At 53.3% G+C, this 24,036-nt stretch overlaps 7 protein-coding genes across 7 annotated transcripts; 6 read left to right on the top strand and 1 right to left on the bottom strand.

The window, feature by feature from the left end:
• Positions 1-3,440: 3,440 nt before the first annotated feature.
• CTAM01_10185 (uncharacterized protein) lies at positions 3,441-3,878 on the top strand (the record flags this gene model as incomplete). Its single annotated transcript, XM_060526201.1, has 1 exon — positions 3,441-3,878. One exon carries the CDS (start codon positions 3,441-3,443, stop codon positions 3,876-3,878), a length of 438 nt encoding a protein of 145 aa, XP_060379146.1.
• Positions 3,879-4,484: 606 nt separating this feature from the next.
• On the top strand, positions 4,485-4,943 carry CTAM01_10184 (uncharacterized protein; the record flags this gene model as incomplete). Its single annotated transcript, XM_060526200.1, has 2 exons — positions 4,485-4,732; positions 4,844-4,943. The coding sequence occupies 2 exons, from the start codon at positions 4,485-4,487 to the stop codon at positions 4,941-4,943; spliced, it is 348 nt and encodes a 115-aa protein (XP_060379145.1).
• A 2,812-nt stretch (positions 4,944-7,755) lies between these two features.
• On the top strand, positions 7,756-8,136 carry CTAM01_10183 (uncharacterized protein; the record flags this gene model as incomplete). Its single annotated transcript, XM_060526199.1, has 1 exon — positions 7,756-8,136. A coding segment is annotated over one exon (381 nt), but the record flags the coding sequence as incomplete, so codon positions are not given.
• A 2,515-nt stretch (positions 8,137-10,651) lies between these two features.
• On the top strand, positions 10,652-10,855 carry CTAM01_10182 (uncharacterized protein; the record flags this gene model as incomplete). Its single annotated transcript, XM_060526198.1, has 1 exon — positions 10,652-10,855. One exon carries the CDS (start codon positions 10,652-10,654, stop codon positions 10,853-10,855), a length of 204 nt encoding a protein of 67 aa, XP_060379143.1.
• A 4,877-nt stretch (positions 10,856-15,732) lies between these two features.
• CTAM01_10181 (uncharacterized protein) lies at positions 15,733-16,430 on the bottom strand (the record flags this gene model as incomplete). Its single annotated transcript, XM_060526197.1, has 2 exons — positions 15,733-15,779; positions 16,055-16,430. 2 exons carry the CDS (start codon positions 16,428-16,430, stop codon positions 15,733-15,735), a joined length of 423 nt encoding a protein of 140 aa, XP_060379142.1.
• A 4,437-nt stretch (positions 16,431-20,867) lies between these two features.
• CTAM01_10180 (uncharacterized protein) lies at positions 20,868-22,005 on the top strand (the record flags this gene model as incomplete). The annotated part of the gene is made up of 5 exons (XM_060526196.1): positions 20,868-21,006; positions 21,061-21,253; positions 21,310-21,357; positions 21,486-21,757; positions 21,818-22,005. 5 exons carry the CDS (start codon positions 20,868-20,870, stop codon positions 22,003-22,005), a joined length of 840 nt encoding a protein of 279 aa, XP_060379141.1.
• A 966-nt stretch (positions 22,006-22,971) lies between these two features.
• CTAM01_10179 (endo-1,4-beta-xylanase B) lies at positions 22,972-23,769 on the top strand (the record flags this gene model as incomplete). The annotated part of the gene is made up of 2 exons (XM_060526195.1): positions 22,972-23,027; positions 23,082-23,769. 2 exons carry the CDS (start codon positions 22,972-22,974, stop codon positions 23,767-23,769), a joined length of 744 nt encoding a protein of 247 aa, XP_060379140.1.
• Positions 23,770-24,036: the final 267 nt, after the last annotated feature.

Here is a 24,036-nt window from a genome sequence, read left to right as displayed (position 1 = left end):
GCCGGTACGGGCACCAAAGTATTGTCAGACAAATGGCCCTACCCTCCGTGAAAGGCAAGACCGCCGAGGGTCCGGGGAGCTAGTAGCATTTCCCACAGAGACTTTTAGGGCAGCCCTGCATGCCCACGTTTTGCAGGAGAGTACGGATACCGTAAACCCTCTCAGGCAGACCAGCAGTATCTCCTGGCCCTATCAGGCTGGCAGGCTGACGTCTATCCCCGTACCTGGAGGCTGGTGCGCCTTACCCAAGATGCCGGGCAGCCCAGTTCGCCACCAAGCTCCCTGGGTATTGAATGGTACAACCGAGTGTTATATTAACGAGATACGAAAGTACTAAGGTTGCGATAGATGGACAAGAAGAAACAACCACGCCAAGGATAACGTCTGCTTGTTGTTAACGGGAAGAGGCATGCTTTCCTAGCAGACGGCCATCGAGGAAGTCCAGGCCTGGACGTTGGCTCCCTGCGCATTTCCTTCTTAAACGTTCGTACGTACGGATACACACACCACCACCCTTGACAGAGCGGGGAGGGTCGTGGTCCGGGCTTTGCAGCGAGGTTTACAGCGTGCGTTGTCATTCCCTTTCTGGCCCATTGGCAGGCCCAAGACACCGGCGGCCGCGAGCGATCTAGGCCATCCCCGTCTGAACTCGAGTACCCAATTCTGCGTGCGCAGTACTGATCACCTTACAACCCACACAGTTCGGCGTGTGACGACCAAATATGGTGATTCTGCCAGGTCCTGTGCCTTCATCGGACACTACCGCTATGCCTACAGATGCAATCGTGGTGATACCGAATCTCGCCAACGAGGCCGAGTTCGCTTTTGTCCGCGGATAAGTTACTCACGGCGGCGAAGAGGCTCCCCGGACGCTGTGATCTGGCCAAGTGTGGCCTGTGACATGCACTGGAACATGCTATTCGCCAATCATGAAGAATGATTCCAAACCGGGAGACGCGTTAATAGAAGCCAGCGTCGCTTCCATTCAGCTCGCTTACAATCGTGCAGGCTAGCAATCAACCAGACTTTGCTTACGGTCACATTTACGCTACGCAAAGCCAGCCACCCGTTGTCCGCCACTGAAGGGAGGCGTCTGACCCTACTTGCTGCGGAGTCTTCTCCGAAGACCACCTCGCAATTCCGCGAAAGGGGAGAGTGACATTTGAGTTTTCGGAATCTTGCGCTTTCACTAGCTCTGACTGGCGCGAGACTTGTGGCAGTTGGCCATGTACGGTAAGCATGACAAAAGCTCATGCTCGCACGCTCAAAGCCCTTCCCTTCAGTGGATAGTGGCTTTCTTCGGTGCACCACTTATCAACGACTGCGCCGCGTCCGTCGATAGTCTGTCGATGCCCAGGCAGAGTCGTGCTGGAGCGTTTCGGAACGAATCGAGTACGAATACCCCGCACCGTAGGCGGTTTGATTTTGGAGCATCGGCAAGGTGGGGGTAGAACGGGGCCAATCGGCTCCGATGAGGGTTTCCCTGCTGCCCTGCAGTTCAAATCTCCACGCTGCAGCTCCAATGCTCCATACCCTGATCATGTCAACCAACGATCCAAGAACAACAACAACAATAACAAACGGTCAACGAGGTTGGATTCTGGAGACAGGACATGTCCCAAGCGCACGTGGGTGATGGTTCATCTGACGAGTCATGCAACGACTCGAACCCTCATCACATGCAAACCACATACGGATGGACATTGTTGGAACATTCATCAGCCACAACAAGACAGCTCTGGCGCGCTTGCCAATCCAAGAAGGACGAATACCTACTGGTTGAGTGCGGAATGTTGGCAAGAGCCCGTCTGCCTTTGGATAGACTAGGACGGTATGATGGCGGAAATCCAACCCCAAAGCCACCTCCTCAGCCCTACACCGTTTGGGCCTCGCTGCCGCGGCTTGCTTAGCTTCGTGCCTCCAACTTGGCGTCTGTCTGTCGGCCTGTCGACAGGGGTATCCGTACTCCCTCGTGCCCCAAGCGGAATAGGGCGTAGATCCTGCTCGCACGAGCCACTCCAACACGCTTGCGTGGGTTCAACATGTATCTGTACGGAATACTTAGTCAGGACCCGGACAAGGCCGTGAACACGGATTTCACCAATGTCGAAGCAAAATGCTGCAGCAATAGAACTTTCTGCAGGCTCATTGCCATTCGAAAGTGACTAGAGAGTAGGTACTCGGATTCTGGAGGTATGATTGCATTTTCGACCAGGAACGAGACAGCTCTACTCATACTTTGTACGTCAAGAAAGCTTCGAAACTCGGACTGACGTTTCCAAAGCCTACCTCACGTCGATCTAGCACTCACGGCCGCGAGGACGCCGATGGTCCGGCTACTTCTGTGCGTTCTGCTCTAATGAGAGGGTCTAGTTCGAATCCAGGTCGACTTGCGAATGGCGTTCGCTGGGCAGAATAGACATACGCCGCCGGGATACATGAAGATAGCGCAGCCAGATTGGCGCCGCATTACGGGGCTACCACGGACGTAACCAGCATAATTTCGACGATTTGGAAAACATTGCAAAAACTATGTTAACCTTCAGCGAGGCTTATACAAGTTTGTAGCTATTCGAGCAACGATATCGAGTTGGAGGCTTGGCCTCTTGAACTGACCGAGCCGGATTGCACCACTGTGCGCGATGGCAGAAAAGCTCTTGCTAAGGACACGCAGCGCCTACATGTTCTGAATCAACATTACCGCAGGCTATACTCGGGAAGCTTTCTGGGAGGCACTTTGGACGAATCTCGTGGACCATCACTGCGTGTCCGAAGTGATGAAGTGCGTACGGATACGATTGCAAATTCGATGCAAATGGGACATATGGACAATGGCAGGTACTGAACGAACCGGGATGCCGATTGAAAGGCCTAAAGAGGACAACGACCCCAGACCAGCCATCTCGAGAACCCCAGAGCGTCGCCACTGAACCTCAAACCGCCGCCGCCAGACGCCAGTGCTTCATCGCCCCTCACAGACTGCACGTCACCAGAGCCCGCGACTCATATTGAGCATCTCCACATTTCCACCGAGAGCACCGAGATCACGGGCGGAAACACACCTCCTAATCCTATCAGACTTGGAAGGCAGGAACGCTTACCCCATTGTCAGAACTCAGAATCCTACCGAGTATGAAGAATCAACAATGAGGCTCTTTGCTACTTCTGGTATCTCAACTCGAAGCCTTTCAAGGCCTCCCTGTCCGCCCTGTGCCTTTTCAAGGGGCCTCATTGGCCATTATCATGGTGTGACACCGTTGGAGATGCAAGGCAAAGGGGCCGGACCTTGGACAGCTGGAATTCCATGCCTCGGCATATTCAGACCCAAATCCTAGGGGCCTGTGGGTTCGGACGTCCTGATAACTGGAGATTGGGGGAGAACTGGAGAATGAAAGAAGGCTGTGCAGCGCAGTGTAATGGAGCTTGATGGAGTCGCTCCGATGGGTGACAAGGCGATGGCTTCCGTATTGGAGCGACCCCCGAGTCCCGTCATCCAATGGGCCATCCACGACCAGAATGGCATGAAACATTGCCAGGCTCGCCAACCCATGCAGCCATCCCCGAAAGCCCAAGCTTTCGTCTACTGCACTGCACACATAGCGTACGATTCAACCACCCAAAAGCTCCAGTCCGTCTCCTGTGATCTAGTGTATCCTCCCATGAGTCCCATGGCACCTGTCTTGATTCAGTACCCGGACACCCGCGGGGGGAGCCTGGCACACCCATTCACTCAACTGGCAACAAAATGGAACTTGGCTATGCCTTACCCCTTAAAGGCTGCAACTGCCGAAGCCTCGCAATTGGCGTTTAGGCGCATGACTTCCCTACGACTCAACGAAGGGGACAACGAAGGGGACCACGACGTTCAGACGGCATGAGCTACTTGTACACTTGATTGCGAACGAATACGTACGCTGAGATCGCCCATTTTAGTCACACGCCATGGGCTAGGCATGTCTTCCTCAGACTGGGGCCTCCATGACACTTCAATAGGCCATTGGAATTTGCGCCACAGCTTCTCAGCCACGGGGTGTGAGTGCAGCCGCTAGCCTCTCCGCAAGGCTCGATGCTCGCTATACCTACCTCAATACCTACCTACCATGGCTTTCGATTCGTGTTCGAGACGAGTCACTAGGCATGGGATCAGCTGAGTCAGAACCACTATCCGTACGGATACAGAGTAGATGGCTTTGGTGCCCAAAGCTCCTGTAGAACATAAGCACACCGAAAGAAAAAAAAAAAACTCACCTCGGTGAGAACGAAGCTCATCTCTACTCCATACCTCTCTGTGCCTCCTTGCACGCCAACGGGTCTTCTTACCCACTTCGACTCTATCCATGGAGAATTTCCGTTTTCTGCTCTCACGGTGTGCTGACACGATATCGAAATCTCAACAGTCAATCCTATAATGCAAAAGAGAGTCGAGGTTTAACGGTTCAAACTTCCAGGTCTTGCAAGCCCCAGCTAAGGATCCAAGACAAGCAATGGGAATCAACAATCCCAATGTCCGTAGGGCATCAGACCCCCCGCCGATCTTTGCTGTGGGCCGAACAAGATCTGCCATTCTAGCGGCCAAGCTCAGATTGCTCAAGAGCGCGTGCGGTGTCTACACCCTCTTCACCTTGAAGCGATCCAATGATGGAGAGGCAGAACTTCAGACGGACGATGCTAAGGATGCTGAGCGAAGAGAAGGCGGCACCAGTGCTGTTCTTAGCAACGGTCCATTCCCTATGTGAGTGGTGCAGCGCAAGCAATGTGGACTTGAGAAACACAATATGCTCCGGTGCTGTCTCGAGTAACAGTTCTATGGATACGGACGCCTGGAATAGCGTGGGCATCTTAGTGCAACGATCGACTCCACTGCCATGGACAGTAAGCAGGCTGCAGGACGCCATCCCTCGGGAACAATTTCAAATCTGCCTCCCGAACTGCGCTTCTCCTAAGCTCAAGTTGTGGCAGAAGCCAATCAAAAAATGACTGCCTCTGGAGGTATCGGAGAAGCACAACTCTATTGCGGGGGAGAGACAGAACAGGCACGCTGGTTATCCACACAACCATCATTCTCGGCCGTATTGTTCGCATTACGCTCACTAGGCGCCATAATCGCTACATGCCATCAAAGGCTACAGCCATCTCAAGTCAAGTTACCAAGCCAAGACCACGATTCACCTTTCCAGCTAGCACCTGACTAAGTACTCGAGTGGTTTGTCACCACATCGCTGGGAGCTGGGAGCTGGGAGCTGGGTGGCACAGGTAGCTAGATGCCATGGCCATAATGCCTCGATCGAAGACAGGGCCGCGTGCCCAAGATCAAATTTTCTTCAACGGCGATGACGTTCAAGGGCTGGTGACGACTGTGGCGCGGACTGCAAAGTGAGGGTTGGGCTTCAGGACTGTTGGTTCATGACTGCTGATTTCAGAGCGAGACCTCTAGTCGTTTAGCGACCATGCCAAGGGCCCAATTCTTTGGGCACTGCTTCCAATATCCTACTTTGAACCTGGTCTTCAACTCACCTACACTTGGATGTCAAATGTCGCGGCATAGCTCAGGCAATGGAAAGAGGGCAGTGTTTCCCTGCGATGTCTAGCTGCCCATCGATTGGTCGCAGGTCCAGATGTGTGCGGACGTCCCATTTACCTCCGGCCTGGTCCGTTCGCATGATGGCTTGGCGTTGCTGAAGACCGGCACGCCCGCATCAGGTTGAAGAGCAACCCGGACGACATCTCGGAAGGTGGGTGCGGGCGCGGAAGAGGGTCCTGTATTTACATCACCATCCTTCCGGAGAAGTTTCCAGGTCCCCAGGTAATCAATCACCTGGCTGCGTGGCGTTTGGACAGCGTTCCCGATACGCCGTGCCGGCGTCGTCATCCTCCTTTGACTGGCTGTCATTCCAGCGAGCAGAGTCATCGACAACAGGAAGGGACAGTCCCGTGGGGCGGTGCTAAAGCTTAATCTCTAACCCGTCGTGCCCGCCAGGATGGTCGTGGTTTCTGCTCCATGGTTTTTGCTATGGAGGGTGCGGAAGAGAGGCAATAACAGAACACTGCTAAAGGGTGTTGGCAGTTCGACGAGGACTATCGAGCCTTTTCCTGCCGGTTTGGTTGCCATTGTCGAACTGATAAACACCATCCACTTGGACGAACACGGTAGCCCTGCGATTTCGATGTCTTGGGCCCCTGGTCTACAGTATCTGTCCGTCTTGTAAGAGGTTCGCCGATTATCCAATCGCCCACCAAAGCTGCCAGGCAGTCCCAATCAACTTGCTTCGTCGGCGCCTCTGTACATACATCACTAAGTACACAACATGCCAGTCTAGGCCGCCACGACAAGCCACGCGACATCTAGCTAAAGCCCTGCGAGTAAAGGGAAATTGCCGCGGGCAATGCCTAGCTGAGACAAGAGGTAATCCGAACCGACTCATTACACTCTCAGCCCACCGAGGCATCGTTGTACCTAAGCCAGGTCCAGTCTCACTCTGTGTCCCATCTGATAGCCGAGTTACCTATATCTCCATGAATAGGACTCCCGCAACGTCGTACTGTTGCAGCGGAGAACGCGAAAACGTAGGCATGCACGATCATCTCAATTCCAAAAGTCCAGGCAGCTTATCGGAATCCCAAACAATGCCGGTTGGTAGTCAGCCCGATGAAATACAAGACATGCGCGCCCTGCGGTGACCGGGCGCTACGGTCTCATCCTGGGACCGAAGACCTGCAAGCAGCCGCGAGTACCTACGGATACAGGGCTGAACAGACAGTGACCAGATATCGCCGGGTATGGATGTGGCGTTGCCCTTTCCGGCAACATGCATACACATGCTGACACGAGACAATGCGACGGCAGCACATTGTAGACTAAGCCGGCCGGCAAGGCTCGACTTTGAAGTAGAGTACCACGAGTACCATCAAAGTGGCGTGCTGAGAAGGATGAAGGCGCACCGTTGCTTGTATCCATGTCTCAGACGCCTTAACACTAACGGTCTAGGTATTCCTTTCTTTCTCTTTGTATGCCCCATTCCCTGATGCATTCTACGCCGCTGCTCAGCAGAGCTACTGGCACTACATGTACAGCAGGCCGACTTGTCATGACATCTAGTTGGTCTACGCAGTCTGCAAGACAGCCGGCGAGCAAGGGGCGGGGCCATGCCCGCTGTGTCGGTAACTTCAACTTCCTTCACGAACCACCTCCCCTCCATTATGACCTCTTCTGCTGCCTACGGCGGTCATATGACTGAAAGGCGTACAATTGATAGTTGCCAGGATTATAAGCTGTCATCTTCGAAGCATCCTTTGTTTACTGGGATAATATCAGGCAAACAGCTGGCGGTGAAGAACTGCAGCCTTGGCTGCGAAAACACAAACGTCCCAACATGGCCTGCAAGGCCGAGGCAACCTGCATTCGCAATTGCTACGACTCAGGTTGCGCCGTGAAGATTAACTCATGCGCGTCGTCACGATTTTGAAGCCCAAGGTCTTGCAACTCTAAGGCACGGCATAAATGCTCCCATTGTCAATACGCCAATATCTCTTGCGGCGTATGCAGACGCCCGTCGATTCCGCCTCCCCTCTCACCTGACTCACACTTGATCCAGTTGCAAGATCATAACCCCAGCCACCATTCGCTCACTTGGCCATATTATGCGAGGAAGTCAGACATAACAGCACGAGAATCGCGAGGGGATCTTCGCATTACTTAGGCCTACCTACGTACCTACCTATCCGTCTCCCTTGGGATGCGGCCGCTAAGGCCTGACAGCATATCTCCCCGCTCCGTACCCCTCTCAGCCGTCACTCAGCAGGAACTGTGCCGTTCAGGTGCAGCATCGATCACGGTACAATAGACATGTCCACAAGATCCTTTATTCGTCTTGGTGCGTATTTGGACCAACGAAAAGATTAGGATCTCAGTCCTTCCGTGGACTAGCATTGAGGGGAAACGTTTTGAGTGGCCAGAATCCGCAGCCAACGTATAGGCGGTTCGACAACGTCGACTGCAGCTCCCTCCGGAACTCGATGGAATGGCCCACGGCGTTTATCGGTTTTCGAATCTGTCAGATGGCACATGGCTTACTCCGTGACGGCCAGCTGCGAACTCCTTCTCTGCACTTCATGCGCATCAGAGTTAGATCCTTGTAGTATAGTAGCAAAATCTGTAGCTTATTTTGGGGTCCTAATTCCACCGGCATCATTGAAGCCATTATTCAATGCTACAAGCTTCGATAGAGGCGCCTCACTCATATCATCAGCCTTGCGTCTACTAAGATCTGCACGGTTGGTTCGCTCTCTTCAGCGGTCCTCGGACATTGACGTCCTCCCCACGCTACCTGCCACACAAGCGATCCGGCTTGCTACGCCTCGTGCTGAAAGGCTCTTTCGTCGCTGTAGCGAAGCTTGCATCGGATAGGGGCTATAGCAGGGATTATCAACTGTGCCCCGGGCATATTTCGTACACACTTTGTGACCTAAAGGCGAATACACGCTGTGATGAGAGACAGGCATCGAGGAAGCGGTGTGTCGGCCGTATGGTTGTCCGGTAGGTTCACAACAGAGCCTCCGGAACACGAGACGATGCCAAGGTCCGTACGGAGGTGAAGCTAATCTTGTGGCCGGTCAGGCTTCCGAATCAGTCGGTCGTCCGCCGGGCGAAGCGGGGCCCGTACCGAGGTGTCGGTTTTAGCGGGCACGGGGGCAGGCGTTCGGAACTTCAAACTGGCACGCGGAGTGATACCACTTGGTCCTGACAGGGCTGATAGCTTGGTCGATTTGACTCTTTCCGGGTTGTTACTCTTTACTTGAAGCTGATCTGCTGCCTTTCGGACCCATCCTATCAGCATCGCCACCCCCGTTGTCTCGATCAGTCATTTCCTCAGCAACAGATGACTATTTGGGAATGCTGCGTCACTTACTCACTCAACATCCGACATCAAGCCCACCTTAACAGTCGCAAGAGCCTACATAACAAGTACGGAGTACGGGTTGAGGATTTCGCAGCATCAGTGGCCTTGGGTACAACGGCACGAACTCCCGGTGAATGGGACCTGGTTTGGATATGGGCCCCCAATTCACTACCAAAGAGGATAACTTTCAAAAGTCCAAAGAGTTTCGTCATTCTCGTGTCTTGAGGACAGGCATCAGCACGTCTTTACCAGCGTTTTCAATAGTTCCGGGGCTCTGCTGCATCTAGATCCGCGGCTGAAGCCTGGCCACTGCGTGTAACCCGCATGGCGTTGTGCGAAGTCGAGGGTCGTTACACTCAAATTGTCAGCATTGTGAAGAAAAATTAAAAATCGGCATGGCTTCTTCATCGGGACACGGAGCGAGGACGGAGGGAGTGCCCCATTCGGCAAGCGCATGGAAGCGGTCTAGAAGGATTTCGGAAGTTTGCGTGGCCTACCCGCCTGGCTGCCTGTCATCAGCTCATGTCGGTGATCCCTTCCAGTCAGCATTTAGTTACCGGCTTTTTCAGCTCTCGACGCTTAACCTGCGTGGAGTTGAACAAGATCGCTTCCAAGTTGCGCGAGACGTCGTGCCACCATCACGTACCACAAAGTGGGTATACGAGTACAGAGGCCCAAGAATGACTAGCCGTATATGAAGTCTACGACGTTGCATGACAAGGTCGCGCAGTTTGACTCGCTGTCGAGAAGCCTTATTGGGCACGACAGGCGCGTCGACGGTGGTCCTCAGTAGGAGACTTTTGGTTGGATCGACGGCGATGATCTGCCGTCCTGGCCCCAAAGCCCAAAGGGCCCCGCGGTAGCACCGGGCGAGGGGCATGACTAGGACAAAAACCGAACAGGGCCATGCCTCGGGTTCTGAAGTGTGTAATTGCGCCGAACAGGCGGTGGTGGTGGCGTCTTGGAAACCTAGATTTCATCTTGGCTGCGGCTGCCTCTACTTACACCACCTATACTATTTTTTTTCAGCCGCCTAGGGATGATGGAGATGGGCCAGTTGGGCTGGCTAGACACTAGTGCCCCCATCGGCCACACTATGGGTGTCTCCGGTCAACCGAGATCATCAGAGTGTCATTCTTCTGGCCAAGGTGGTTCACATCAAGCGACGATCGAGAGGCACGGCGGCATGGAAGCATGGCAGAGGGGAGCCAGTCGTCAAGGAGTATCGGTCTTTGTCCCATGCCAACCGAACCCACCCCTGAGATCTCCAGTCCAAACGAGCTGCGCCCAGCGATCAGCCATGCCGGAGCAGTAACACCCGGGATGGAACCTCCCATCGGCGCGAGTGCAACAACGCAGGCAAGCAGAGATCAACTTGCGACGCGCATGTTTCCTGGACCTGTCCGGACACTTGTTGTGAACGGCCGGGAAGATGTCGTACTGCTTCATTGTCCATTCGTCGCTTTCCCGGCTGGCGTTCGGTGCTTACGCGGTCCACGGAGGTAACGGTAGAGTGGCGGCGGGGACACACACGGAGCATTGACAAAGTTGCAAAAGCAGCAGCCCCCTGGGCCCCTTTCGAAGGGGCAGGCAGGTCTATGGGATACATACCAAGCTGCCCATGATGAAGCAAGTTTCTGTCAACAGCAAGATTTCAGTAGTCATCCTCATCCGACAAGGACAATTCCTGACTGAGGAGAGTTTAGCCTTATGGTCCCCCTTGCAGGCACCACGCTCACGGCATTGGGTTCGCAATGGCGTCGCACCAGGTGGGCAACGGCTCGTCGATGGCCTCCCAGACGGACAAGCGCTGCCCATCCGCCCCTGGGCCTCCGTGTGCGTTCCATGGGTTACGCGTGCTCCTCGCCGGGCCACAGCCAATAGCCGGCGGTGCCCCGGCCGGAGGTATTGCTCTCTTGGAGTCCCGTCACCGGCGTCTCGACTGCCGGAAGCCCTAACCATCATCTCCTTCGTCTATCCTTGCAGCCCCCATCCTTGGACGACGACCTCTCCCACGGATTGCACAGGTATTAGCTGTTAAACTGTTCCCTTCCTGCTGGGTACTACATAAAATCCCGCGACGCCCCCGTTTTAGGGAGATTGGCATCATGGCCCTGTCCCCCCCCGGTGGCCCCCTCTCTGTCCCCGACCGGCCGGCCCTGTTTGTGGATACCTCTACTCTGAACTCGACATTGGATCACCGGCACGAGTGTGGCAGTGCAAGAAGCAATGTCCAGGAGGTTGCGAGCGTTCTCGACGAGTCATATTCAGCCTTTGGTAGAACCTCCAACCTGGCATTGCGAGGGCTCCCTTTATGATGTATCGCTATTTGATAAACCTTTGTCTTGTTTTTGGCTTTCTGACAGGCACACACGCGCTTGCTTTCTCCTTTCTAGACCACTACCGGGTCGAGGGAAAGCTTTGAATGCAGTTAGCTACGGCGGGGTTTCATGTGCTTATTTTTGAGTTCAATCTCGGCAGAACCTCCCATCTGGTACCTGGGACCTCATTCCTTGACAGCTTTAGAACGGCGATGATGAAGCTGCAAAATGAGGGGTTGAGAGGCCGCGATAGCAACTCATTTCCCTGTCCCGAATCTATAACCCAATTCGGCAAGGCGACGATGTCACTGACCTGAAGCGATTGATCGCTCGCAGGCTGGTCAAGAGCCGGGGGGGACGGTCGGCGACTAACCACGACTCCTGGCCTGGGTTTACACACCATGGTATGGACCTGGTCCCTCTCTCTCACAGCTTGCGCTAAATCGCGAAGTTGAGAAAAAACTCCCCTTTTCCCACCCCCTCCTCCTCCCCTTTAACGCCCCCCTTTCTTCTCTGCCCGGCTCTTCCCAGCCAGTCCCTGACATGCCGAGGTCGAGGACGGGGATGCCCTCTTGTTTGGGAAAGGCTTCAACCTTCTGGCAGCGTCAACAACCACGACGCGCTGATCAATGATCCCGCACTTTCCGCCCTACCGGCCACAGGCACGCCGCACAGCTAGGTAACTCCTCTGCCTGGGACACAACGCCAAGGGTCCGTCTGCCGCTAGGGCGGTGCGCTAACCCTCCAGTTGGGAACATGTCACACGTTTCGCCTGTAGGGCCGCGCAGGGCGGAAGGCCTACGCTTTTTGGCAAAGCACAAACCTTCAGGTTTCCCAAGCGTCCAAGGTCCCCACATGACGAGGAGAGGCAGCAGCAGCGGCAGCAGGTCAAGGTTCGGCTGAACGGGGGGACGGACACGGGGACCAGTGCCCAGTGTCCACCACCCGTTCTCGGTTTTTGTGTGCTGTTGCTTACTTAACCTGTATTGGTTGTACGAGGTTTTGCTAGACGTCTTCTGGAAGAACACGAGAAGGTCGTATATGCGAACTAGTCTCGGACTCCAAGGGGGGTGGGCACGAGGGGTCGACCACCAGAGCCTGGGGACAAGAAATGCCAAAGACGAGGCAATATCCGTGATTCAGCTGGCTTGACGGGCCTCGCCCCCAGGAGCAAGAGACAGGCCCATTCCAAACGGAGTGCTTAGGGCCAAACAATTGCTGCTGACCATTTGACGACTGGCATCCTGTAAGCATTTCTCTGGCCAGTGCCGGCACAAGAGAAGCAAGGCAGCGTTACGCGCGGGGTTCTTCCCATCATTACATTCTCCGATGCAACATCAAAGCTCAACTCTCATGGGGAGTCGGAACACGACCAAATCACGAACTATTCCCCATGTGTAGTGTATCGTCCGCTGTCAAATCTGCTTTTTTCCACACTGTTACACTACTCCATCGCCAGGGCATGTCAGCGAAACCTGCGCCCGGAGACCTGAACCCTGCGGAAGTGTGTATATCAGATTCTGACCAAGGCTGATTCTGCCCGATGCCATAACATGCATAGGGGTGGGTGTAAGTATGGTTCAGTCCGGTCTAGAGAGTAAAGATACGGACACGGATAGAACGCTCTGGGGGCGACCGGGGAGGGGGCCGAGAGGTAATCAATCGGCGAAAATCTCGACTTGATCCTTGGAGTACGGACACGGGTGACGGGATCGGATAGGATAGGGAGAGGGAGAGGGCTGCCGCCGCCGCGCCATTTCCTTTCTTTCCCTCGCCTTCACCTTGGACCTGGGCTCTGTCCGTGGTGCCTGTCCCGGCCGGGTGCGTACGCAGCAGTCCGTAGGTACGGCTTGCTGCTCCATCAAAAACCCCGTTCCCACGTCGGGGATACATACGGATGGATCAACCAAGGGGTCTTGCACTCTTTTTGAGTTTGCGCCCTGTGGATGTTGCAGTTTGGGGGCCAAGTTCAACGAGGTTACGGGCAGGGCAGGGCAGGGCAGCAAGGCAGGGTAAGGCAAGGCAAGGCAGGGCCGCAGGGTTCGTCCGGGACATGGGCAAGGGGAGACGGACTGAAGGAATGAATTTCTGCACTTTCTGCAGGCCTGAGGGACGCAGGAGAGACGGTGATTAAGTCCCTACGGAGGGGGAAGAGAACCCGGTCAGACGTACGAATACACGCTTCCATACCATGCCATGCCATGCGATGGTCCATGGTAATGGGCAACGACGATAACGAGTACGAACCGCCCCAGCGTTGCAGGCGAAGGGGTGTCCCGTTGCGCAACGCGGTCCCGGCATACATGTAGTGCGCCTGCAACCTGCGTATCCGTAGGGCGATGATCCCGTATGCTGGTGATGAGGATGAAACGCCTTTTACGGACAAGCTTCCTTTCTCTATCTTGGGGCCCGGGCTTGTTCAGAGGTTCAGAGATACTTACACTACATACACTTCACGCAGCGATCAGCGGTGCGACAAGCTTACTGTGCAGTGTTAGACTGCTGGTAACACGGAGGATACCGTCAGATTCTCAAGCCTCTTTTTTTTTTCTAAAAGATTTGAGAAGCAAGCATGCTCGGCCCTTTTTCAGGACGAATGGAGCATTGGAGCCATGAGTCTCCACATTCTTCAGCGTCCGTCTCTTTTTTGACGATTAGTACGGTTCTCCGCGAATTTGCATCTCCGGAGCCACGGGAGCCACGGCCCACGGGGATATACGGGGTTCAAAAAAGGGTAATCACCGTTTGGCTGACCGCTGACCTTTGGTGCAAGATGTGTAATAAGGACTTTGCGAAATGGACAAACTACCCAAATGGGCTCAAGTTCCTGATCCTGAGAGTTACGTCACAAGGGCCTGACAAGTACTGTGCATTGCAGGTCCTGTTACTGCTGACTGTTCTTTAGGCTCTGGCATGCATTCTCTGGCATGCATTCTCTCAAGGGGGATGTTCCTTGCGGAAGATGCCGCCCGCGACGGCGTGTAATATGGCAAAAAAGAAGCGCGAGTAGTGGCATTGCTTACGACAAAAAACTCTCTCACACCGCACTTTTGGCAAGTCAGGCAAAGAATCGCCGAGGTTCAATGAGGCAGGCCGCAAAGTAAGAAGGACGCTAAGACGGTATCTAGATTCTACACTATGAAGTACACTAGAACCACACAGCCCTGCCCGCCGGACCCTGGGTGGAAAGATTCAGATCGGACATGGTGTGGTACTTACTATCCGTCTCATCAACCCTTCGCACGGCACACGTTTTTCTGAAGCTTTTACACTAAGACCAAAACCACGATGACCGCGACGACACGGACCAGAAAGTGTTTTCCCGGCGATGGCCCCCACGGCTTGCGACGATTTGGTGAGTTTTGTTGATTGATCGAGGTCGATCTTTGTTCGTCTCGAGTCTAGTATACTGTTCCCCCTGGCTCGGTTTTGATAACGGCCACATGGCACGATGGGAGGTGGCTTTCTAGATCTCCGATTTTGTTTTTACCTTACTGATAAGTTTTGGTCATTGAATGTTATCGACTGGTGAGGCTCTATCGTAAAAGGCTTATAGGAGCGGATAAGTAGTGTTTAATGAGCTGGCGATCTACTCCGGTGACGATGGCTTCGCATCTAAGACTGAATAGAGGCATTTTCTTGTCAGATCGTTCTGTCTTTAGATGATACGGAATTCGCTCTTCTAGAGAGGCATCGAATCTTTCTGCTTGGGGCTCGTTACGTTGCATGCCCCGTGTACCGGACACGGAGGTCCATGTTGCTTGGGCGTGCAAGTTCTCGATGCATGTCGTTTTCGCCGGTGCAAAGCATCCGACTTAGCAACGGGACAGTTCATTATCAACATTCTTCGTTGTTCTTTGATCATCCCTTTCAAGTCCTCTACGACTAGGTTCAGGCATGGCCTCATCGAATTTACTTGTTGGGCCATCTGTCCTTTGGCTTTTGCTCTCGTCAGCTCCGCTCAGTCCATGTCAGATGGTCGTCCGCCGTCAGTCAAAAGACATGCATTGAACCATTTTCAATACTATTGAAGAAGTCCGGACATGACCTTGAGGATACTAGGTACTGGGGCTGCATTATGCCGAAGCCTGTCATTCACAGGTCCTGCATGGGCTTGGCCTCTCTTGAGTTCCTGCTCAACTGGGTATCCGTAAATTTGCCCTGGTCCGGAGCAAATTCCGTCTAATGGAGACGATTTGATTTGACAATGGGACTTCTGTCCTCTCTCCAGTCTACGCTGTCTTCCATCCCCTCTCTTCCCCCTTTGCAATCTTTTCTTCTTCTCGTCCCCATTTCCCATGTGAGGTTGTGGATCAAGAGTATGTGTCGTCATTACGATCGGCTCGGGACTTGAATGTAAATCTCTGCCCAAAGAAGGGGATATACCCACGGGGGGTTTCCCTTGCTGCGCCTACTCTGTCTGCATTTGGGTCATATTCCCCAGGGGCAGATTGGCAGAAGAGGAGCCGTATCTGGCGATGTTCCAATATTTCTGTTCGGCATTAACCGAACATTCAGGGAAGGTGGTAGAGAAAAGACTCAGGTAATCCGTACGGATACTCTCAGAGCAGGGAGAAGGCATAGCTGGTGGTCAAGGAGCATCCAGCCCGCCTGGGGTAGGGGGGAGGGTCGAGTGGGTCGTTATCAAGCGCTGTTCGTGTGCCTGTCAGAGTGGAAGGGGGGCGGGTAGATTTGGGTTAATGAGTAAGGCGAGTGCATCTTTTCTGGGTCGGGTTGCGAAAAGGCAGTGCCGTGGAGTTGCAGCCTTGCTGGATACTTGCGGTTGCTCCGCTGCCATTTGGGGGGTGTTTATTGCTATTCGGGGACACTACTTACTTTTGTTACTTTTGCTCTGCTCCATTGACCAGGAGCCTCCAAAACGACAATGCTTTGTCAGCGGTTCGTAAGATGGCTCCGGAGGGGGTGTAATCGTCCCAACTTTTACAGAGAATTGACTCTCACAACTCTCTGTCATATTCTGTCCGGCTTCTCCATCTCTCTCTCTGTGTGACTTTGTAGCCTGTCTCTGTTGATCATTCATGGCACGGACGGAAGTTCCGAAAGGGAAAAGAGGAATGAAGGTTCCACTGCGGGAACCTTCCCATCTCCTGCCGTGAGGTCTTGCAACCGTGGTTCGTCTATGGGCATGAGAGAGAGAGCGATTGATTCGTACAACCTCGTGTTCGTCTTGCGTAACAGTCGACTTTGTCATGTATCTGTAAACTGCTTTGCATCCGTATGTTACGGATACTTGTCACTCACATCACGTCCCACTCTATCTCGGTGCGCGCGGGTGGGGTGGTTCGGTATTTCTTCATAGAAAGTAAGCATTTACCGATAGGGATCGATGACGCTCGCCATTTGAGTCAGATATCGCGGGTCCGTAATAACTAGGCTGCGTATCACTCATTATCTCAATGGTACGTGTAAACCTGTCAAATCTGCCACTGCAATCCTGCATCTTGCAGGGAGGCATCCAAGGGAACGGGGAAGGGGTACTTTTCCCGCTAACTTGATGCCATGAGGAATCAAGAAAACTAGCCAGATGCTGGGAAAATGGGGATCTTCTAACGACGGGACCAGGAACGGAGGTTCGTCTCGGATGTAGTGTAGTGTGAAGCAGTAGTGCCGTTTGCTAGTGCCGTTCAAAGGGTGACAATTTGCGATTTTCGCGATTTATTCATCGGGATGGCCCCCTTCTTGGCCTGGTTCATCCTAGACAAATCGCCGCACATCAATCTCACCAAGCTAAACTTTCCTACTGCCGCTACTACCTTCCCACGCGTGACTAACACTAGCCCCGATTGCTATGTAAACTATCTCGTCGATATCAAAGCAGCGTGCGTACGCAATCGCCTACTGGGTCCTCCATACTCCGTAAGTTAGGGGTTCGTTTCCATGGTTGACGTTGGAGGTGAAAATGTCTTGGCAATTTCTCCTTCGCCCTGGTGCTGAGGTCAATAATGTTTTGGTCCGACACTGCGGCGAAAGAAGAGGATGCGCCCCCCTTTCCTCTTGGCACTATTCACTCCCCCGGAACCACCCCAGCGCATTACAACCGCGGCTTAAGTTTCGAGCGCGTAGGCGATGGGACGGACGGCTTGAACTTTGTTCCCCATATCCCATCTTCACCCTGCGCCCTAAGGCTCTTCGTCATGAAGATGAGCGCAAAAAGTGAACCCCCTCCCCCCTTGAGCCAAAGAATCCTTACCGTCCTCGCCGCCTTGCCCTACCATGCGGTCCATGCCACCGCACCCCCTTCAACCCTTGAGCGTCCTGTATTCCTTCCTGCTCGCCTGGTGCCCTGGCCCTGATTCTGCCCTGCTGCCCAGTCTACTCTACGTAAATAATCTCCGATGGGGCGACGGGGCCCGTACTAGCACCTGGGACATCGCAACTGGGCTGTGAAGGGGGGAGGGTGTGCGGAAGGGCGGTGGTCTTTAGGTCGTTTTGATGCGTTCACATGGTGGGCGTGTGTTCTTGCGCTGTGGGACTACACCGGGTCCACATCTTCACTCACCCCGTTCTGAACGGGGAAGGGGGGGGGGGTCCGGTGGTTGGGCGGAGGGAGGCACGTTTATTGTCAGATGCGGACGGGTTTGTTGTTTGGTTATGGATGTTATGGCCGTAGCGGACGTCGTCATCATGCAAAACTTTTGATGTGGGTTTGGAATAGGAGAGGGATAGAGACTTGGTGTTGGAGATTGGTGGCGCCGGGCATTCCAGCCCTAACGGGTGATGTGGGAGAGACCAAGGCCGTAGGGTCCGGATCCGATTATAGTCGCTCTAGACCCATCATATGAGCGTTTAGTGTTGATTCTAGGCTCTTGTTTTTGCGGGGTGAAGGGTGAGAGGCATTTGGTCTAGAAGGTTGGGATGCGTTGGTGGAACTCCGGCACTTTTTTTTTTTGGTTCATTTGATATTGGGACTTTGGAATTGTCTGGCAGCCTGACAGTCTGAACTAGCGCGTGAGAGGGAGCTTATTCTACGCCGTCTCTCATTTGGCTTGGCTTAGGCTGAGACCATTGGCGATGTGATTGGGCTTACTCTATGATCGGACCACGCAAGAGACGGGATGCGAGGAAGATGCGGAATTCCGAGGTGTTTCGGGGGTTGCTGACTGTGAAGAGCCCCGTGTGGACAGCAAGGCTGGCCAGTGGGCGGTGGACCAGAGACGAAAATGAGGTATCGTAAATGAGACTTGGCGATAGCGATTAGACGTGTGGGAGAAGCTCTTTCGAATCGATCTGACCATGATTTTAGTCAAGTTGCTTAGGGTTGCATCCCCAAGACCTGATGTAAGCGTCGCAGAATGCTGACGATGATGACGGTTCCTGAAAGTCAGAGGGACGGCGTCACATTTCCTTGATCCGCCATCTCTGTCGAGGGTGGTGCTCAGTCAGCCCCCCTCTTCCCGAATGTTGCGTGACGCGGTCCGGTGGGCTGTGTAGTTGGTGATGAACATCGGGGATCTCGACTTCACGTGGTTGATCGTGCTTTCCTGCGGCACAGGGCTGGCTACATGCGCCGGAGACTAGTGTTCGATGGGCTGTCGGTAGGTGGGATGGGAGGGTAGGGTGAGTTCGATGCGGCGGGATGCTATCAGGCGTGTCTCTTTTGTGGGTGTGAAGGTTTGTTGGCTCAGCTGTCAAATGTTGAGATGAGCCGTATGTTGTCCAATCCGGAGACGCGCATCTGGGCTGGCATCATGTCAGATTCTGGTGCCCGAAAGATGTTTCCGCATCTTCATCCTCCTCCGCGCTGATCCCTGGTGATCTCCATGTTGCTGACGAAGTGCCCTAGAATGCTTCTTCGGTATGTCGTATAGCGTTGGATGGCTTGCGGAAGTCCTCACGCTACGTCGAGCCTCGTGGTCGACTCGTCTTCGCAAGGACCGGTCTCGGGGGCGTTGTTGTCGGAGGCACACTTGCCGGCCAGAAGCTGGGTTATCGAGCTGTAGATGCCTTCTACTAGCCTGATCTGACATACTGTCAACAATGGCGGAGCTGGCTATGAATGCTGCAGCAGACTATTCGAATCCTTGACGTCCTCTGACTGGCCACGGTCTTAGCATGAGCTCCGTCTCCAAAGTCCGCTGACCAAAGTCGAAGAGTGATGATCTCGTCCCGGGTATCCGACAAGATAGATACATGGGCGGCGGTGGCGTCGTGGTCATCAGAGGCGAACCTCCCCCGTGTCTACTCTACCGGGACGGAAGGGGGGCGGAGTAGTCCGTTGTTATTGTCGTCGCGAGGAGACGGCAGAACTCCGCATCAAGGCGCACTCGGGGGCCGTTGGCCGAGATAGTCGCCGAAACCGACGCCGAAACCGAGCCCGAAGTTTGGGAAAGATTCAGAACTGTCCGCCGCCCCTCCTAACTCAGCCTTGCTTCGAACCGCATGAAGTCGGCGGGCCTCGAGTGCGGTACCCGTGAGATACACGCCGGCGAATCAGTGCTCATGGAAGGGACTAGGCTTAGCCTTCTTGGTGCCACTCGTGGGAGGCGGAGGGCGTTGAATGGTTCAAACACGGGGTTGAGGTCTTGTCGAGGACGTCAGAGGTTGAGGACGGAATGCTTGCCGGATCCAGGTTCATGAGGATCGCGCGATACTTTAGGGCTGCAGATTGATTGAAGTACTGGAAGCTGGGGGCGATGTGATGCTTTAGCTAAGAAGCTTAGCCTCTTCGTTGTTTTGAATGACATATGAAGTCCAGTGGAAACCTCTTAGTGAAGGGGAGCTACCGGACTTTGGCGGTATGTCGATACTTCCGGAGAATAACATTAAAGGTGGACGGGGGTCTTGTCGATCCACGTGAATACGTGGAAGTGGGTTTGAAACTTGGGGGCTATGATTGGCTGTCCCTATACGTACGGCGTATTGATGCTTGGCCTACATAGCCGTGATCTCTAATGTAAGCTTCTTACGGCCATTGGCTTGGCTGTAATGCCGCAGACGGGAGCAGATTGTTTCAGACGGGCCTTGACGTGCAACGTGGTTGACCGCTCGACTGAGCTCTCTGAATGGGCGGTGTCGTTGTATTTCTGTTGAGAATTCGTAGTTCGTTTCCAAACTCCGCGTATTTGAGCGTCTTTATGTTTGGTGTTGTGCGCTGTGGTAGGTCGCCATGACGTATCGTAAAGCTGTCTCCGCGTATAGGCTGGCTCGGCAACGCCTGAGCGGCACCGCGTTTCACTGGGAATAGATGCACCTATGCCTGTAGCCACCCACCACCTCCGCAAAGACAACCATGCAAAATGGTCATCATACTATCTCTGATTGGCTCTCAAAATATCCCGTGGAGTTGTAGATGGGGAGTTTGGAGCGATACCGAAATGTTCGGACGAGACGATCTGCGGACATCGATATGTTGGCATGATTCTGAACCAGGGGCGAATGAACGGGGAAACGACATAGCCCCGGTGTGAGGAGAGGGCTGGCCGTCATGATGTATGGTCACCTCTGGATAAAACGGAAATGAATATAGGGGGCGAGAGATGTATGTGTAATGAGCTCTCGGCGTTATTGAATATAAATATGAGGCCGTGAGAAGGGTTCGTCGGAAGAAAATTGGCAACAGACAGCAATCATCTCATCTTTCATTCGTTTCTTAGCTCCTCAAACTGACACCAATCTTCACCAACTCAAAATGAAGCAGTCTTTCACCTTCATCACCGCTGCTTTTGGCGTGGCCTCAGCCAATCCTCACCTGGCTGCTGCTCACTTGGCCAACCCTCACTTCCGCAGAGCTTCCCCCACTGAGTGGACTCCTGCTGGACCTGATGACTGTGAGTACACTATACTGATGAACCAAACCTGAGCTTCCAGTGCTGATAATGTAGTCCGTGGCCCATGCCCAATGATGAACACTTTGGCCAACCACGGCTTCATCTCCCACGACGGCAAGAACCTGACGAAGGACGTTGTTGTGAAAGGTCTTCAGGACGGTCTCAACTTCGGGACCGATCTTGGAACCCTGATGTTTAACATGGCCCTTATTGCCAACCCAGAACCCAATGCCACATTCTTCACTCTGTAAGAAGCCCCTTTGAAGTCTTGGCGCAACGCACCACTAATCCAACATGTATCAGGGACCAACTTAACGTTCATAATGTCCTGGAGCACGATGCTAGCTTGAGGTAAGTTTAAGCTCTGCCCGTCTGTAGGAGAACAATGCCTCGACATATCCAGGCTTTGGTTCTTCCTGTTCGAGCTATGGAGCGACGAGTATATCCAGACTTGGCCTACACTAACACCTTGTCCACAGTCGCACCGATGCTGCCTTTGGCAACAATCATGTCTTCAACCAATCCATCTTCGACGAGTCGAGAGCCTACTGGACAAAGGATACCCTGGATGCGCAACAGCTTGCCAACAGCAAATTGGCACGACAGGTCACCTCAAGAGCTTTCAACCCCAACTACACCTTCACTGCAACCGTGGAGAACTTCAGTCTTGGCGAGGTCGCTGCCCCCATCATTGTCTTTGGCGATATGACCGCCGGAACCGTCAACAAGACACTGGTCGAATACTTCTTCCGTAAGAGACACATCAAACATAGCTTCTTGAGACAACTGTAGACTAATATGTGGTTTGCAGAAAACGAGCGCCTTCCTGCTGAGTTGGGCTGGGTCAAGAAGGAGAACGCTGTTACACAAGATGACATCCTCAAGGTGGTCGAGATGATTAGAAACGCAACTGTGCTTACCACAGGTGGCGCGGCTGAGGCCCCTCACAAGCGTATGATTAGGGACTTGCACACTGGCTTGGGCCTGCTGTCCCAGTGAGGCATTTGATCTTTGCACTGATCAGTACATGTAATTATGTGTACCTGAGCGCCACTTTCTCTTCACATGTTATTTATCGTAAGGAATTTGACATATTAGCACTGCGCTCTCTCAAAGATGTATTCGAAGCAACATTACCAAGCATTGCAAGATTTCCTAAACATGCTGTGGTTTACAGCCGCCCGGTCAATCACGTGAGCTTTCAGACGGAAGTTCTTATCATAGACCATAGCTGGCTCATAGACCTAGTCGCACCGAATCTTATGTGTAATTGAAGTGCGGACATAACGGTTTTTATTCTAATCACATAATGCCAAAATATCGGTATCACAATGAAAAGGGTGTCCAAAGCTCCTTCTAAATGATTGAGAAAAATTCACAGGTGGCCGCCTGTTAGTGATTTCGACACTAGCGTTGATAGCATTTAACTTCTCCTCATGAATACCTCATTCTGAGGCTTGGTAGGCGCGCCGAAAAGTATTGGTAAAAAAGTTATCGAATCGTTATTACTTTGCGCGAACCCCAGCTTTTGACCCACAACCTTAACATGGGATAACCGCGAGAGATTCCACTCTAAGAAGCACGCTCTAGCGCGCCGGTGACGATGTGCTCTAGTTGACTAGTGCTAGGCTCCCATTGGTGGATTTCACCAAGGTTCATGTGAGGTAACAGTCTTTCGGTTTTTGATATGACGAGGTGCAGCATTCAAATCAAAACATGGGGGCCGGACAACCGGAGTAGCTGTTCATAGGTCGGTAGGTATGAACGTCGACACTGCATTGCGCGGGGTACCCGGAGTAGTTGTTGATATATATCTAGTGGCCGTTCCTGGGCTGAACGATCATTGTAGTAAGATGTGAGCTAAGACGCACAATCCCTGATTATATACTGTCCTTGGCGCAGCTAAGAAATATGAAGTCTGTTTTAGCATTGGCCTGGGGGTTTCTCCTCAGTGGTGCACTCGTAATGTCGACGGAGGTCAACAGCGATGGATTTCTCGATGCCCATAGAGTTGTGAAGAGGTAAGAACATCGGAAAACACGTTGATAACTACTTCGTTCTAACAAATTCTGTAGACTCAAAACATCGCAAATCACGTACTTCCCGGCAGAGAATTCGACTGGTACCGGAGTTCTCGTTTGTCCCGGAGGCGGATATGCCCGCGTGTCCATATCAAAGGAGGGCTACATTCCTGCGGGGTTCCTGAACAAGCTCGGCATTGATGCTTGGGTTCTTGACTACACTACTATTTCAAACGCAACGGCACCGCTCTATCCAACACCACAAAATGAGGCACTGGACGCCCTCGAGTACATCAGAGCGCAGAACCGCACCACCAAACTCGGGATTTGGGGCTTCTCGGCAGGCGGTCATCTCTCTGCCGTAACACTCACCAACCCAGAGGCTGGTCTTGATTTTGGCATCCTCGCGTACCCCGTCATTACCCTTGAGGGAAACTACACGCACAAAGGCTCGCGCGACAACCTCATTGGCGCCAATGCGAGCGCGGAGTTGCAGCACGAGCTGTCAGCGCAGAATCGTGTCTCTGGGACCACCCCGCCAACCTTCCTGTTCCATACTTTTAGTGACACCACTGTTCCTGTGCAGAACACGCTCATGTTTGCGGAGGCCATGGCAGTCTACAAGCGGCCAACGCAAGTGCTCATCATCCCGGAGGGAGGACACGGACTTGGCTTAGCCCTCGATGACCCTAAGCGCAGTTGGACACCCGAATTGGCGCGGTTTTTGAAGTATTCGATCTAAATTCTAAAATCAAATGTGTTCTTGGAGACCTTAACTATCGCTGAGAACTGTGGTGGATGTGATATCGTCATCGAAGCAATCGATAGATTCTGAGCAATAAACTGTTACGCAACCAACGTTACGTGCTGTTCCTTCTAAGGTGAGTGGCTCATCATTTCTTCCGAAATTTGGCCAAGAGACCCTTTAGTGACGAGATATAATCGTCGTGTTTGAAATTGCAGTTACTAACCGTTGCCTCCGAGTTCGCTCCGGACCGTTCATGCAATG

The sequence above is a fragment of the Colletotrichum tamarilloi genome, assembly GCF_030869305.1.
Source record: "Colletotrichum tamarilloi strain Tom-12 chromosome Unknown Scaffold_45.1, whole genome shotgun sequence".
In the NCBI taxonomy this organism is placed as follows: domain Eukaryota; kingdom Fungi; phylum Ascomycota; class Sordariomycetes; order Glomerellales; family Glomerellaceae; genus Colletotrichum; species Colletotrichum tamarilloi.
Note: the sequence above shows the minus strand (reverse complement) of the source record. Positions and strands in the feature narration are given on the sequence as shown.